This window comes from Callithrix jacchus, chromosome 22 (genome assembly GCF_049354715.1).
Source record: "Callithrix jacchus isolate 240 chromosome 22, calJac240_pri, whole genome shotgun sequence".
Taxonomy (NCBI): Eukaryota; Metazoa; Chordata; class Mammalia; order Primates; family Cebidae; genus Callithrix; species Callithrix jacchus.
The window spans coordinates 20,375,930-20,389,825 of NC_133523.1; the positions used below are offsets into that span (position 1 = coordinate 20,375,930).

General features: G+C 44.4%; 1 protein-coding gene across 1 annotated transcript in view; it reads right to left on the reverse strand.

The window, feature by feature from the left end:
- LOC100414161 (uncharacterized) overlaps nucleotides 1-12,462 on the reverse strand; it is a 35,372-nt gene extending 22,910 nt beyond the window's left edge. The window contains 1 exon segment of the mRNA XM_054249740.2: nucleotides 12,312-12,462. Within this exon segment, the coding sequence (XP_054105715.1) occupies nucleotides 12,312-12,344 (33 nt within the window). The 5' untranslated portion in view covers nucleotides 12,345-12,462.
- Nucleotides 12,463-13,896: the final 1,434 nt, after the last annotated feature.

Below are 13,896 nucleotides of genomic sequence, written 5' to 3' on the forward strand. Positions count from 1 at the left end.
AAACCCCATCTCTACTAAAAATACAAAATGAGCCAAGAGTAATAGTTACATGCCTGTATTTCCAACTACTCAGGAGGCTGAAGCAGGAGAATTGCTTCAACCTGGGAAGCAGAGGCTGCATTGAGCCAAGATCCTGCCACTGCCCTCCAGCCTGGGAAACAAGAGCAAAACTCCATCTCAAAAGAAAGAAAGAAAGAAAGAAAGTTGCTCAACAAAATTTAACATTCTTTATGTTAAAAGCCCTCAACCAGGCCGGGCGCGGTGGCTCAAGCCTGTAATCCCAGCACTTTGGGAGGCCAAGGCAGGTGGATCACGGAGTCAAGAGATCGAGACCATCCTGCTCACTATGGTGAAACCCCGTCTCTACTAAAAATACAAAAAATCAGCTGGGCATAGTGGCGAGTGCCTGTAAATCCCAGCTACTCGGGAGGCTGAGGCAGGAGAATTGCTTGAACCCAGGAGGCGGAGGTTGTGGTGAGTCGAGATCGCGCCATTGCACTCCAGCATGGGTAACAAGAGCGAAACTCCGTCTCAAAAAAAAAAAAAAAAAAAGGCCTCAACCAATTAGGCACTGAAAAAGTACATACTTCAAAATAATGAATTATCTATGACAAACCCACAGTCAACATACTGAATGGAAACAAGCTGGAAGCATTTCTCGTCAAAAAATGGCATAAGACAAAGATTCAAGATAGGATTGGAAGTGCTGCCCAGAGCAATCAGATGAGGGGGGAAAAAAAGGCATCCAGCCAGACTCGGTGGCTCAAGCCTGTAATCCCAGCACTTTGGGAGGCCAAGGCGGGTGGATCACGAGGTCAAGAGATCGAGACCATCCTGGTCAACATGGTGAAACCCCGTCTCTACTAAAAATACAAAAAATCAGCTGGGCGTGGTGGCACGTGCCTGTAATCCCAGCTACTCAGGAGGCTGAGGCAGGAGAACTGCCTGAACCCAGGAGGCGGAAGTTGAGGTGAGCCAAGATCGCACCATTGCACTCCAGCCTGGGTAACAAGAGCGAAACTCCGGCTCTAAATAAATAAATAAATAAATAAATAAATAAATGTACAAAAATCAGTAGCACCCATGTACATCAATAATGCCAGAACCAAAAGCCAAATCAAAAACAAAATCTCATTTACACCTACCACAAAAAAATGTAATACCTAGGAATACAGCTAACCAGAGAGGTGAAATATCGGTATAACAATATTTAAAACAAAACAAAACAAAGAAACATCGCTTACATAAGTCAGAGATGACAAACAAATGGAAAATCATTTTATGCTCATGGATAGAAAAGATCAATATTAAAATGGGCATACTGCCCAAAAAAATCTACAGATCGAATACCATTTCTATCAAACTACCAAAAATATTATCTTCTTTTTTTTTTACCCCCCCGCCTTATTTATTTTTTTTTTTTGAAATGGAGTCTCACTCTGCTGCCCAGGCTGGAGTGCAATGGTGTGATCTCGGCTCACTACAACCTCCATTTCCTGGGTTCAAGTGATTCTCCTGCCTCACCCTCCCAAGTAGCTGGAATTACTGGCACCAACCACCATATCCAGCTAATTTTTGTATTTCTAGAAGAAACGGGGTTTCACTATGTTGTCCAGGCTGGTCTCAAACTCCTAACCTCAGGTGATCCACCTGCCTCCCAAACTGCTGACAGGCCTAAGCCACTGTGCCCATCCAAAAAATATTCTTAAAAGAACTAAAAGAATCTAGTTTAAAATTCATATGGAACATTCCTGCTTCACAGATGGGAAAGAAAGAAAGAGAGGAAAGAGAAAGAAAGAAAGACAGAAAGCAAGAAAGAAAGAAAGAAGAAAGAAGAGAGAGAGAGAGAAAGAAAAGAAAAGAGGGAGGGAGGGAGGGAGGGAGGAAGGAAGGAAGGAAGGAAGGAAGGAAGGAAGGCAGGCAGGCAGGCCGGGCACAGTGGCTGAAGCCTGTAATCCCAGCACTTTGGGAGGCCGAGGTGGGTGGATCACGAGGTAAAGAGATCGAGACCATCCTGGTCAACATGATGAAACCCCGTCTCTACTAAAAATACAAAAAAATTAGCTGGGCATGGTAGCACGCGCCTGTAATCCCAGCTACTCAGGAGGCTGAGGCAGGAGAATTACCTGAACCCAGGAGGCTGAGGTAGCGGTGAGCCGAGATTGCGCCATTGCACTCCAGCCTGGGTAACGAGAGCGAAACTCCGTCTCAAAAAAAAAAAAAAAAGAAAGAAAAAAAAATTCATATGGAACAAAAAAAAAAGAGCCCAAATAGCCAAGGCAATGCTAAGTAAAAGGAACAGAGCTGGAGGCCTTACATTACCAAACTTCAAATATACTACAGGGCTACAGTAACAAAAGCAGCATGGTACTGGTACAAAAACATGCTCGGAGATCAAAACAACAAATTAAAGGGTCCCAAAAGTACTCTGCACACCTACAACCATCTGATTTTTGACAAAGATGACGAGAGGAATTTGAGAAAAAAATTCCCTATTTAATAAACTTTGCTGGAATAACTAGCTTGGACTATTTAAAAGATTGAAACTGAACCCCTTTCTTACACCATATACAAAAATCAACTCAAGATTTATTAGGCCAGGGACCATGGCTCACACCGATAATCCCAGCACTTTGGGAGGCTGAGGCAGGCAAATCGCCTTAAGTCAGGAGTTCGAGACCAGCCTGGCCAACATGGTGAAACCATATCTCTACTAAAAATACAAGAAATAGCTGGGTGTGGTGGCAGGCACCTGTAATCCCAGCTACTCTGGAGGTGGAGGTAGGAGAATCGCTTGAAGCCAGAAGGCAGAGGGTGCAGTCAGCTGTGATCGTGCCACTGAACTCCAGCTGGGGTGACAAAAGCAAAACTCTATCTCAAATAAGAAAGACTGGTTAAAGACTTAAATGTAAACCTTAAATTTAAAAAACAACAACAACAACTCTGGAAGATGACTTAGAAAATACTATTTTAGATAGAAATTGGCAGAGACTTCATAATGAAGATATGAAAAGCAATTGCAACAAAAGCAAAAACTGACAAACAGAACCTAATTAAACTAAAGAGCTTTTTCATAGCAAAAATAAACAATAAAATTAAAAAATCGCTGGTGGCTCACACCTCCCAGCACTTTGGGAGGCTGAGTTGAGGGGAATCACAAGATTAGGCACTTGAGACCAGCCTGGCCAACATGGTGAAAGCCCATCTCTACTCAAGATACAAAAAAAGACAATTAGCTGGGCATGGTGGTGTGTACCTATAATCCCACTACTCAGAAGGCTGAGGCAGAACTGCTTGAACCCAGGAGGTGGAGGTTGCAGTGAGCCAAGATCACACCACTGCACTCCAGCCTGGGCAACAGGGTGAGACTCCATCTCATAAAAAATATATATATATTCTGTAGGTTTACATATATATATATATACTCACATTCTGTACAGAATAAAACAAAACTTTTTAAACTATGCTTCTGACAAAGGTCTAATATCCTAAATTCATAAAAAACTTAAGAAATTTAAAAAAAGAAACCTCATTAAAAAGTAGGCAAACAGGCCAAGCGTGGTGGCTGATGCCTGTAATTCCAGCACTTTGGGAGGCCGAGGTGGGTAGATAATGAGGTCAGGAGTTCGAGACCAGCCTGGTCAACATGGTGAAACCCCATCTCTACTAAAAATACAAAAATTAGCTGGGCATGTCTCAAAAAATATATATATATATAGAAACAGAAAAAAACTCATGGGTGTGATGGCATGTGAATATAGTCCCAGCTACTAGGGGAACTAAGGTAGGAGGACTGCTTGAGCTCAGGAGATTGAGGCTGCATTGAGCCTAGATCACACCACTCTACTTCAGCCTGTGTGAAAGACCCTTTCTTCAAATATAAATAAACTAAAATAAAAGATTTAATAAAAACAAAATATGGTATATAAGCATCATAGAATACTATGTGGTCATAAAAAAAAAAAAAGAAAACAAAATCACGTCCGTTGTAGCAAGATGGATGGAACTAGAGATCATTATTTTTAGAAAACTAATGTAAAGACAAAATACTAAATGTTGTCAGGTGCGGTGGCTCAAGCCTGTAATCCCAGCACTTTGGAAGGCCGAGGCAGGTGGGTCACGAGGTCAAGAGATCGAGACCATCCTGATCAACATGGTAAAACCCTGTCTCTACTACAAATACAAAAAATTAGCTGGGCATGGTGGCACGTGTCTGTAATCCCAGCTACTCAGGAGACTGAGGCAGGAGTATTGCCTGAACCCAGGAGGCGGAGGTTGCGGTGAGCCAAGATCGCGCCATTGCACTCCAGCCTGGGTAACAAGAGCGAAACTCCTCTCAAAAATAAATAAATGTTACCATTTATAAGAGCTAAATAATAAGAACACACAGACACAAAGAGAACAGACACTGAGGGCTAGTTGATGGTGGAGGGTGGGAGGACAAAAAGATCACAAAAAAATACCTGTTTGGTGCAATGTTTACTATCTCAGTGACAATATAATCTGCATACCAAATGCCCATGACACAATTTTACCTGTAAAACAAAGCTGCATGTGTACCCATGAACAAAAAATAAGGAAAAAAAAACTCATGCGTTTGGGAGTGTGCAATGTAGGCGACAGGACTGGTGTGTGGTACAGACAGTAACCCAGGTGTGACTCATTTATTTCTGGTTTCATACAGGCCGAGATTATGAACAGGTGGTCCAGAACCCTAGGTTGCTTCTGGTTGGTGAAAACAGGTTGCTGCTGCAGATTCAGTACCTGGAGGTGGGGATGTGCCAAGAGACTTGTAGACACTTTCGTAGGGTTTTGGCAAGAAACACTAGGATCAAAAATGCTGTGGTAAAATTCCTGAGTGTGATGTCTAGCCCTGGGTGTTGTGTAGACACCTCAATGTCTAGTGGGTGTTTGTGAGTGGGTAGAAATCCTGTGCTGGCAGCTGTGGAAAAAGGGAATCTGCTATCACAGCTTCTGTCCCTTAAGTTTTCAGTCCTCTCTCACCCTGGGAAGAGACCTAGAATCATAAACAATGGGCAGTGTGACAGACAGGAGAGCAGGGCCTGCCAGAGTTCCAGTCCAGGTCGGGCCTTTGTGATAGCTTTCTTCTGACACCAAATCTGTAGAGTCTGCTGAACACCAAGGTTCTCCGACATCAACGTATTGTCTAAAATCTGCATTCTGACACCATCCAGAGTGAGCATAGACCCTGATTCAGGGCTCAGTCCCACAATACTGTCCTTACTGCAGATGTCATTAAAAAACCTAATGGACTCATCTATGTTTCTGAGCTACGGTTTAAACATCGGGGACTCCTATAACCTCCCCCAAGTTCAATGATTTGATAGAGCCACTAACAGAACGAGCAAAGTACCACAGTTATGTTGACCAGTTAATTATAAAAGATACAACCCAGAAAAAGCCAATGGAATAAATGTACAGGACAAAATAAATCAATCAATCTTTTTTTTACTGATCATACAACCAGATACAGACTCTGCACATTTTCTTCTTTTTCTCATATAAAAATGAGCTGAATTTGGCCAGGTGATGTGGCTCATGCCTATAATCCCAGAACTTTGGGAGGCAGAGGTGGGCAGATCACCTGAGGTCAGTAGTTCAAGACCAGCCTGCCTAACATGGTGAAACCTTATCTCTACAAAAATATTAAAAAATTAGCTGGACATCATGGCAGATGCCTGTAATCCCAGCTACCTGAGAGGCTGAGTTGGGAGAATCGCTTGAACCCAGGAAGCAGATGCCATTGCACTGAGCCGAGATCACATCATTGCACTCCACCCTGGGCGAAAGAGTGAGACTCCATCTCAAAAAAAAAAAAAAAAAAAAAATCAGCTGAATTTGTCTTCAATTTTCAAAATAAATACTTCTTTGCTGGGTGCGGTGGCTCAAGCCTGTAATCCAAGCACTTTGGGAGGCCAAGGCAGGTGGATCACGAGGTCAAGAGATTGAGAGCATCCTGGTCAACATGGTGAAACCCCATCTCTACTAAAAATACAAAAAATTAGCTGGGCATGGTGGCGCGTGCCTGTAATCCCAGCTACTCACGAGGCTGAGGCAGGAGAATTGCCTGAACCCAGGAGGCGGAGGTTGCAGTGAGCCAAGATGGAACCACTGTACTCCAGCCTGGGTGACAGAGCCAAACTCCAACCCAAAAATAAAAAAACAGAATTAGGCCTTTAATAACCATTTTGGCTGGCTCAATATTAACCTCAGCTTGGAGTCACTGGGCTCAAGCTTTAATTTCTATGACAGAGTTACTCACTTAGTTTTTGAAACTGTTTAAAAAAGTCTAGCAAAATTATCAAACATATTACTCATATAAGAAAAAAATATATTTTTTGTTGAGATGAAGTCTCACTCTATTGCCCAAGCTGGAGTGCAGTGGCATGATCTCAGCTCACTGCAATCTTCACCTCTTGGGTTCAAGTGATTCTTCTGCCTCAGCCTCCCCAGTAGCTGGGACTACAGGAATGTGCCACCATGACTGGCTAGTTTTTGTATTTTTAGTAGCGACAGGGTTTTCCTACGTTGGCCAGGCTGGTCTTGAATTCCCTGACCTTTGATTTGCGCAGCTCGGCCTCCCAAAGTGCTGGGATTACAGGAGTGAGCCAACTCGCTTGGGCCAAGGGGAAAAAAACATTTCAGGTCCTTACATTTTATACCTCAATAAGTAAAGCAAAAGTATCTATTCCTGGCTGGGCACGGTGGCTAATGCCTGTAATCCCAGCACTTTGGGAGGCTGAAGCAGGTGGATCACCAGAGGTCAGGAGTTCAAGACCAGCATGGCCAACATGGTGAAACCCCAACTCTATTAAAAAAAAAAAAAAAATTAAAAAAGAAAGAGAAAAAAAAGTATCTATTCCTTTTAGACAATCAATGTATTATTGTATAAGTTTCACAAAAAATCATGTAGTAAACAATTAGTAATATGTGAACACTTCTAGGAGGTAACAAGTTTACTCTCATAAAATTTAGCATGAAACTAAAATAAATAACAGGATCAAAAAATCAAAATAACAGGATAAGGAATAGAGATATTCACTATTACAAACTTTCCCTGCAAAAAAAGAAACTGATGCTTTTATGAATCCATGTAACTCACCAATTATCTACCTTATTTTCTTATGGAACTGTATTCATTTTCTACTGCCAAAATAGGAAGATTTTTTTTTATTCTTTTCCTTGGTAGCATTCTAAAAACTAACCCTTGGAATTTCATTTGTAATGACACAGATGTAAAAATACACACTTGAAAAAATTCCTTAATTCACTACAGAAAAGAAACTGTAAAAGTAAATGAGGGCTAGGTATGGGGGCACATGCCTGTAACCCCAGAACTTTCAGAGGCTGAGGCAGGCAGATTACATCTGGAGTTCCAGTCTAGCCTGGACAACATGGTGAAAACCCAGCTCTACTACAAATACAAAAATTAGCCAGGATGGTGGCGGGCTTTCATGGACTTTCAGCCTGGATTGGTCTCAAAATCCTGAGTTCAGCTGATCCACCCACCTCGGTCTCCCAAAGTGCTGAGATTACAGCATTAGACAGCGCTCCCAGGTACCTTTGTAAATATTTTCTTACCTTTAAAGCCCTACTAATAAAATGCAACTTATAGTTTAAAAAACTGAGGTCAAGATAAGTGAAAACAATTGTTTTCAATGTCACAAACCCAGGGAGTAGCAATGCTGATTAAAAAACAGATGTGTCTGACTCATGTGTCAAGTATGGCCATCCAATCACTTGAGAGATTCTCCCACCCCATCCTGTTCTAGGTGCTCAATGACCACCCTCTCAGGAGACACTGCACTATGCCCCAGTGAGTGGCCCAGGATCATGTCACTTTGTAAGTTCTTGTACCATCTAACTGGGGTCAGTTTTCTTTCTTAAAATTTTTGTCTTTTGAAATACTATTTTTTGGCTAGGTGTCGTGGCTCATGCCTGTAATCCTAGCACTTTGGGAGTCCAAGGTGGGTGGATAACCAGAGGTCAGGTGTTCAAGACCAGCCTGACCAACATGGCAAAACCCTATCTCTACTAAAAATACAAAAATTAGCCAAAAGTGGTGGTGGGCGCCTGTAATCCCAGCTACTCAGGAGGCTGAGGCAGGAGAATTGCCTGAACCCAGGAGGCGGAGGTTGCAGTGAGCCGAGATCGCACCATTGCACTCCAGCCTGGGTAACAAGAGCAAAACTCCGTCTCAAAAAAAAAAAAAAAAAAAAAAAAACAGCAACAACAACAAAAACTTTTATCTTTTTTTTTTTTAATTTAAAATTATTAGAGATGGGGTGTCACCATGTTGGCCAGGCTGGTCTCAAACTCCTCACCTCAGGTGATCCACCCATCTCAGCTTCCCAAAGTGCTAGGATTACAGGCGTGAGCCACCGCTCCCAGCAAAAACTTGAATCTTTCACAAAATTTTCACTATTTTTAATTTCACTATTTCTCTGCACAGTTAGAGAATCCAAGGGGCAGAAATTTCTGTGTTTTTTACTAGCTTCTGATTGGCTTAACAGTAGTGTGTCTCTAAGAAATGGAGACTGGGTTGGATGAAGACAATCTTAATGTCTTTAAGAAACAATGACCGCCATTCTAACTGGCGTGAGATGGTATCTCAATGCGGTTTTGATTTGCATCTCTCTAATAACCAGTGATGATGAGCATTTTTTCATGTTTGTTGGCCTCATATATGTCTTCTTTTGTAAAGTGTCTGTTCATATCTTTTGCCCATTTTTGAATGGGCTTGTTTGTTTTTTCTTATAAATCTGTTTGAGTTCTTTGTAAATAAAAAATAAATAAATAAATAATAAAAATAAATTTAAAAAAACACTCATAATCCCATCGTCCAGAAAAAATAAGAATGACAAAAGGAGACTCCTCTCAGCCCTGGGGCAGCCACTGTCTTAAGAGGTTTTTAGGTTTTGCTGTTTGTAAAATAAATTAGGCCAGGCACAGTGGCTCTCGCCTATAATCCCAGCACTTTGGGAGGCCCAGGCAGGTAGATCACGAGGTCAAGAGATCAAGACCATTCTGGTTAACACGGTGAAACCATGTCTCTACTGAAAATACAAAAAAATTAGCTGGGCATGGTGGCGCGTGCCTGTAATCCCAGCTACTCGGGAGGCTGAGGCAGGAGAATTGCCTGAACCCAGGAGGCAGAGGTTGTGGTGAGCCGAGATCGCGCCATTGCACTCCAGCCTGGGTAACAAGAGCGAAATTCCATCTCAAAAAAAAAAAAAAAAAATTAAAAATGACCAGGAGCTGATATCCACCAGACACTCCAGCAGATACAGCCATGGTGGGTATCTTGATTTATCCCCAGGCAGTACTGAAGCCCAGGACCAAGAACAAAACCAAAGGGTGGTTGAAGACATCTCACCTCATAGTTTCCAAAGAGAAACCTTAACCCAAAAACATTCTGATAAGATCTCTGTGCCTGCCAGGTGCAGTGGCTCATGCCTGTAATCTCAGCACTTTGGGAGGCTGAGGCAGGCAGATCAGGAGGTCAGGAGATCGAGACCATCCTGGCTAACATGGTAAAATCCTGTCTCCACTAAAAGTACAAAAAACGAAATTAGCCGGGCATGGTGGCATGTACCTGTAGGAGAACCGCTTAAACCTGAGAGGCAGAGGTTGCAGTGAGCCAAGATCAGATCGTGCCACCGCACTCCAGCCAGGGTGACAGAGTGAGATTCAGTCTCAAAAAAAAAAAAAAAAAAAATCTCTGTGCCTGTAGAAGATAAAGCCAAAACAGGAACAATTATTTTTTTTACACTACAGCGTCAGGAAATATTTGATTTCTTCTCGTGGAAAGTATTTACAAATAGCAAACAAACCTTTTTAAAGTGCCATCCAATGCTTTGTCATAAAATGATTACTTAGGCCTGTGCAGTGGCTCACACCTGTAATTCCAGCACTTTGGGAGCCTGAAGCAGGCAGATCACCTGAGGTCAGAAGTTTGAGACCAGCCTGACAAACAGAGAGAAATCCCATCTCTACTAAAAGTACAAAATTAGCCAGACATGGTGGCACATGCCTGTAATCCCAGCTACTTGGGAGGCTGAGGCAGGAGAATCATTTTTTTTTTTTTTCTTTGAGACGGAGTTTCGCTCTTGTTACCTAGGCTGGAGTGCAATGGTGCGATCTCAGCTCACCGCATCCTCCGCCTCCTGGGTTCAAGCAATTCTCCTGCCTCAGCCTCCCGACTAGCTGGGACTACAGGCGCACGCCAGCATGCCCACCTAATTTTTGTATTTTTAGTAGAGACGGGGTTTCACCATGTTGACCAGGCTGGTCTAGATATCTTGACCTCGTGATCCACCCGCCTCGGCCTCCCAAAGTGCCTGGATTATAGGCGTGAGCCACCACGCCCGGCCTACTTTAAAGAAATCTGACTCAAACGCATGTTTTTATAAATTACTGAATTGGGGGAAACAAAATTGAGGCTTAGCCAACTATAAACTGCCAATTAACCTCTGCATACATAACCAGGAAATGTCCACCTCGATTGTACAAATTAAGAAACTATGTAACTGTACCAAACCAATTAATTGAATTTGGTTTTCTTTATTACATCTTTTCTTCAATCCCCTTCTATGGACGTGTTAGGGTCACAGCAAGGCAATTCCATAGACACCCTCCCCGTTCTCCCCTGCTAAGCCGAGCTCACAGCAAAAACAGCCTCACGCCCTGCAAACTGTCAGGCCGGTATCCTCGCCCGGAAGGCTCCCTGATATTCCACACCCCTCCCCTCCTGCCGCTGTCTGCCCCGTACAGGAACACTGCAAGCCAACCACGCCCCGGCTAATGCAATCCTAGCCAGCTCTTGCACCCAAAAAACCCGCCCGACAACCCGCCAGCCAAGGGCGGCCCGCCCCGTCCCAATCCCGCTTCCCCGGAGCCAATCAAAGCGCCCTGCTGTTGCCCGTTTCACCATGCCATAAAAACCCCACGCCCCGGAAAGTCTGCGGGACTTCTCCGGCCCCTCGTTGTAATGGTTACTGCCGAGTTTAAAATAAGGAAACTAAGGCCAGTATAAGAACAATCAGATGCCAGTTTATTTACCTCCCGCGAGGTTCTGTGGTCCTAAGGAAAGGGGGCCAGGGAAGTCGCGCTTGACTTCTCAGGGCAGGGGGTTAGAGGCGGGCTGGCCTAGGATGCATGGGGTGGGCTGCCATTGGGTAAGGCTTGGCGTGATTTCTTCAATTTTCGCGGGTTCAGCTGTATAGTTTAGTGCTGAGAGTGCACAGTTTAGTGCTGAGGTTCAAATGCATAGCTTGGTGCTGAGAGTGCATAGTCTAGTGCTGAATACCTGGGGGCAGAATGCAGAAGTGGGCGAGGGGAGCCCGCATGGAGGAGCCAGATGCTGAGTAATGTGTTCTGCCTGAAACTGTTATCAGGCATAGAGAGGGGTGGGTGTTGTTCATCCGGCTCTTAGCAAGGCTATCGGCCGGACCGCAGAACCTCGCCCAGGAGCCGATTAAATTTCTTTATTTTAATCACTGGCCTCAGTTGCCTCATTTAAACCTCAATTGCTTCATTCAGACCTTACACAAACAGGGGCACCTGGGTTCCAGGATGTGGTCGCACCCGGCTCTGGAACCCAGGATGGTGACCCAATTAAGCAGGATGCTAGCGCTTAAGAACCAAGAGGCAGTTTTTCTTAGAATACCACTCAGCCACCTGCAAACTTTCTATATAACCTCCACAGTCTGTAAGCCAGGCTGCTGCCATCACTGCCTGTGGTGAGGCAGCCAGCCTGGCAGGTTGAAATAAACTTACTAATCCTGACTCTCCATCCTTTCGGTCAACCTCACAGGACGACAAGCTACCTCACAGGAAGACAAAGCATAGCTGGGTACGCTACAATTTTTTAATTACTATTTGATTAAATTATTGAATATTTTTGCGGTGACTTCTCTACATGTTTAATAGGAAAAAAGAAAGACTCAGAACCCAACAGACCAAAGCTCTTCCCATTCATGAACCCGCAACACGAGTCAGGATTCTCCTGTGTCGACCCTTCCGTGGTCCCTGCACAATCTAGGAGGGACAGGGAGCTGCGGGAGCAAAGCTGCCCAGAGAGGGCTCCAGGCAAGGGCACAGTCACTGCGCAGGTAAGGGACAGGAAGCCCGGCGCCCGGCCTCAGCGCAGCCGCCATCTTATTGCTGAAGGGCCCTGAGGCCAAGCTACTAGAGAACTCCGGACGCACATGGTGGAGCCACTTTGGGGAGGCCTGAGTCCCGCCACAGCCCCTTCCCCTCCCTCTCGGGATCGGACCCGGCACTCTCACCATTTCCAGGCTTCCAGGGGGTCCTGGCGTCATAGCTGTGGATCTCCCAATACCTGCAGGTCACAATGCCACAGAGGCTTGGCTTCTACAAGGAGAGGACACAGGGCAGGAAACACGAGACACAGCTCCCGCGGCTTCTAGAGACAAAGGCCCCTGCAAACCCGGAAGCTGCCCTGTCCCGCTCCAGCTGCGTGTCTGATTGGACGGTTTCCAGTTCACCGTCCTTGATTGGATAACGTTGAAGGCCCTGCCCCTTCAGGACCTGAATGACAGGAGAGGTAATCAGATGCTGGGCTCAATGAAGACTGAATGACAACCTAAGCTGCAGCCTTTTCAGGGACGGACTCCTCCCTGAGCTGAGCCGAGATAGCGCCGCTGCAGGCCTCTCTGAGCAGACAGAGCCAGACTCCATCTCAAAAAGACAAAAAAAAAAAAAGACTATCATACATTTAACCAATAGCGGAGATTCTGTGTCTCTTTGCAAAGTTTGGCACCCACATAACTTTCTGGGTCTTCTCTTTATAAAGACCATACAGAATTGGCATTCACTTGCGTACTGTGTAAAGCTCTTGGATGGTACAGACAGTGTCATCATAGAGCCTAGCACACAAGTGAGGTGTGTTTCTCATGTGCACAACACAGCAACCCTTAGGATTGGAACCCACCGACACAGAGCTCACTTCGGAGGTTCTTAATCTCATAAGTGGATACAGTCCACAGTTGAAATTGTGACTGTCATATGTGAATATCCAGCCAGACTTGAAATGGTAAAATAGTTTTAAACCAGCTCATAGCAGGTAAGAAATCTCTTATCCAGATTCAGCCAACTGGAGACATGTTGAGTCTCATACCTGAGCCCAGGACCACAGGTATGACCATAGGTCCATACCAGCATAAAGGTCTCAGGTATACATAGAGTATAAAGCCCTCAAGTGGGACAGAAAATATCCTAACACATCTCAACACACAGGTGAGATTGTGACACTCATATGCAGACCCAGCTGGCAGTAATGATTATCATCCTTCCACAGCCCACTGTTGAGATTCTGAATCTCAAAACCAATAAAAAAAGGCCAGCACGCTGGCTCACGCCTTTAACTGCAACACTTTGGGAGGCCGAGGTCGGGAGTTTGAGACCAGCCTGACCAACATGGAGAAACCCCATCTCTACTAAAAATATGAAATTAGCTGGGCATAGGGGCACACACCTGTAATCCCAACTACTCAGGAGGCTGAGGCTCGAGAATTGCTTGAACCCAGGAGGCTGAGGTTGTGGTAAGCTGAAATCATCCCATTGTACTCCAGCCTGAACAACAAGAGTGAAACTCCATTTCAAAATAATAATAATAATAATAATAAGTTTCAAAAGTTGAAAAATTGACTTTCATTCTTGAATCAAGTCTACAGGTAAGATGTGAATTTCAGAATAAGATTCAGCACATCTGAGACTCGAGAATCTGTGAGTCCACTAAGAAGACACAGTCTAGAGGACGAGTTGAAGGTCTCATGCACAGATCAAGTCCATGGCTGAGACTGCAACTCCAGAACATAGTTCCCACATAAAGGAGGTGTTAATTCTCATACC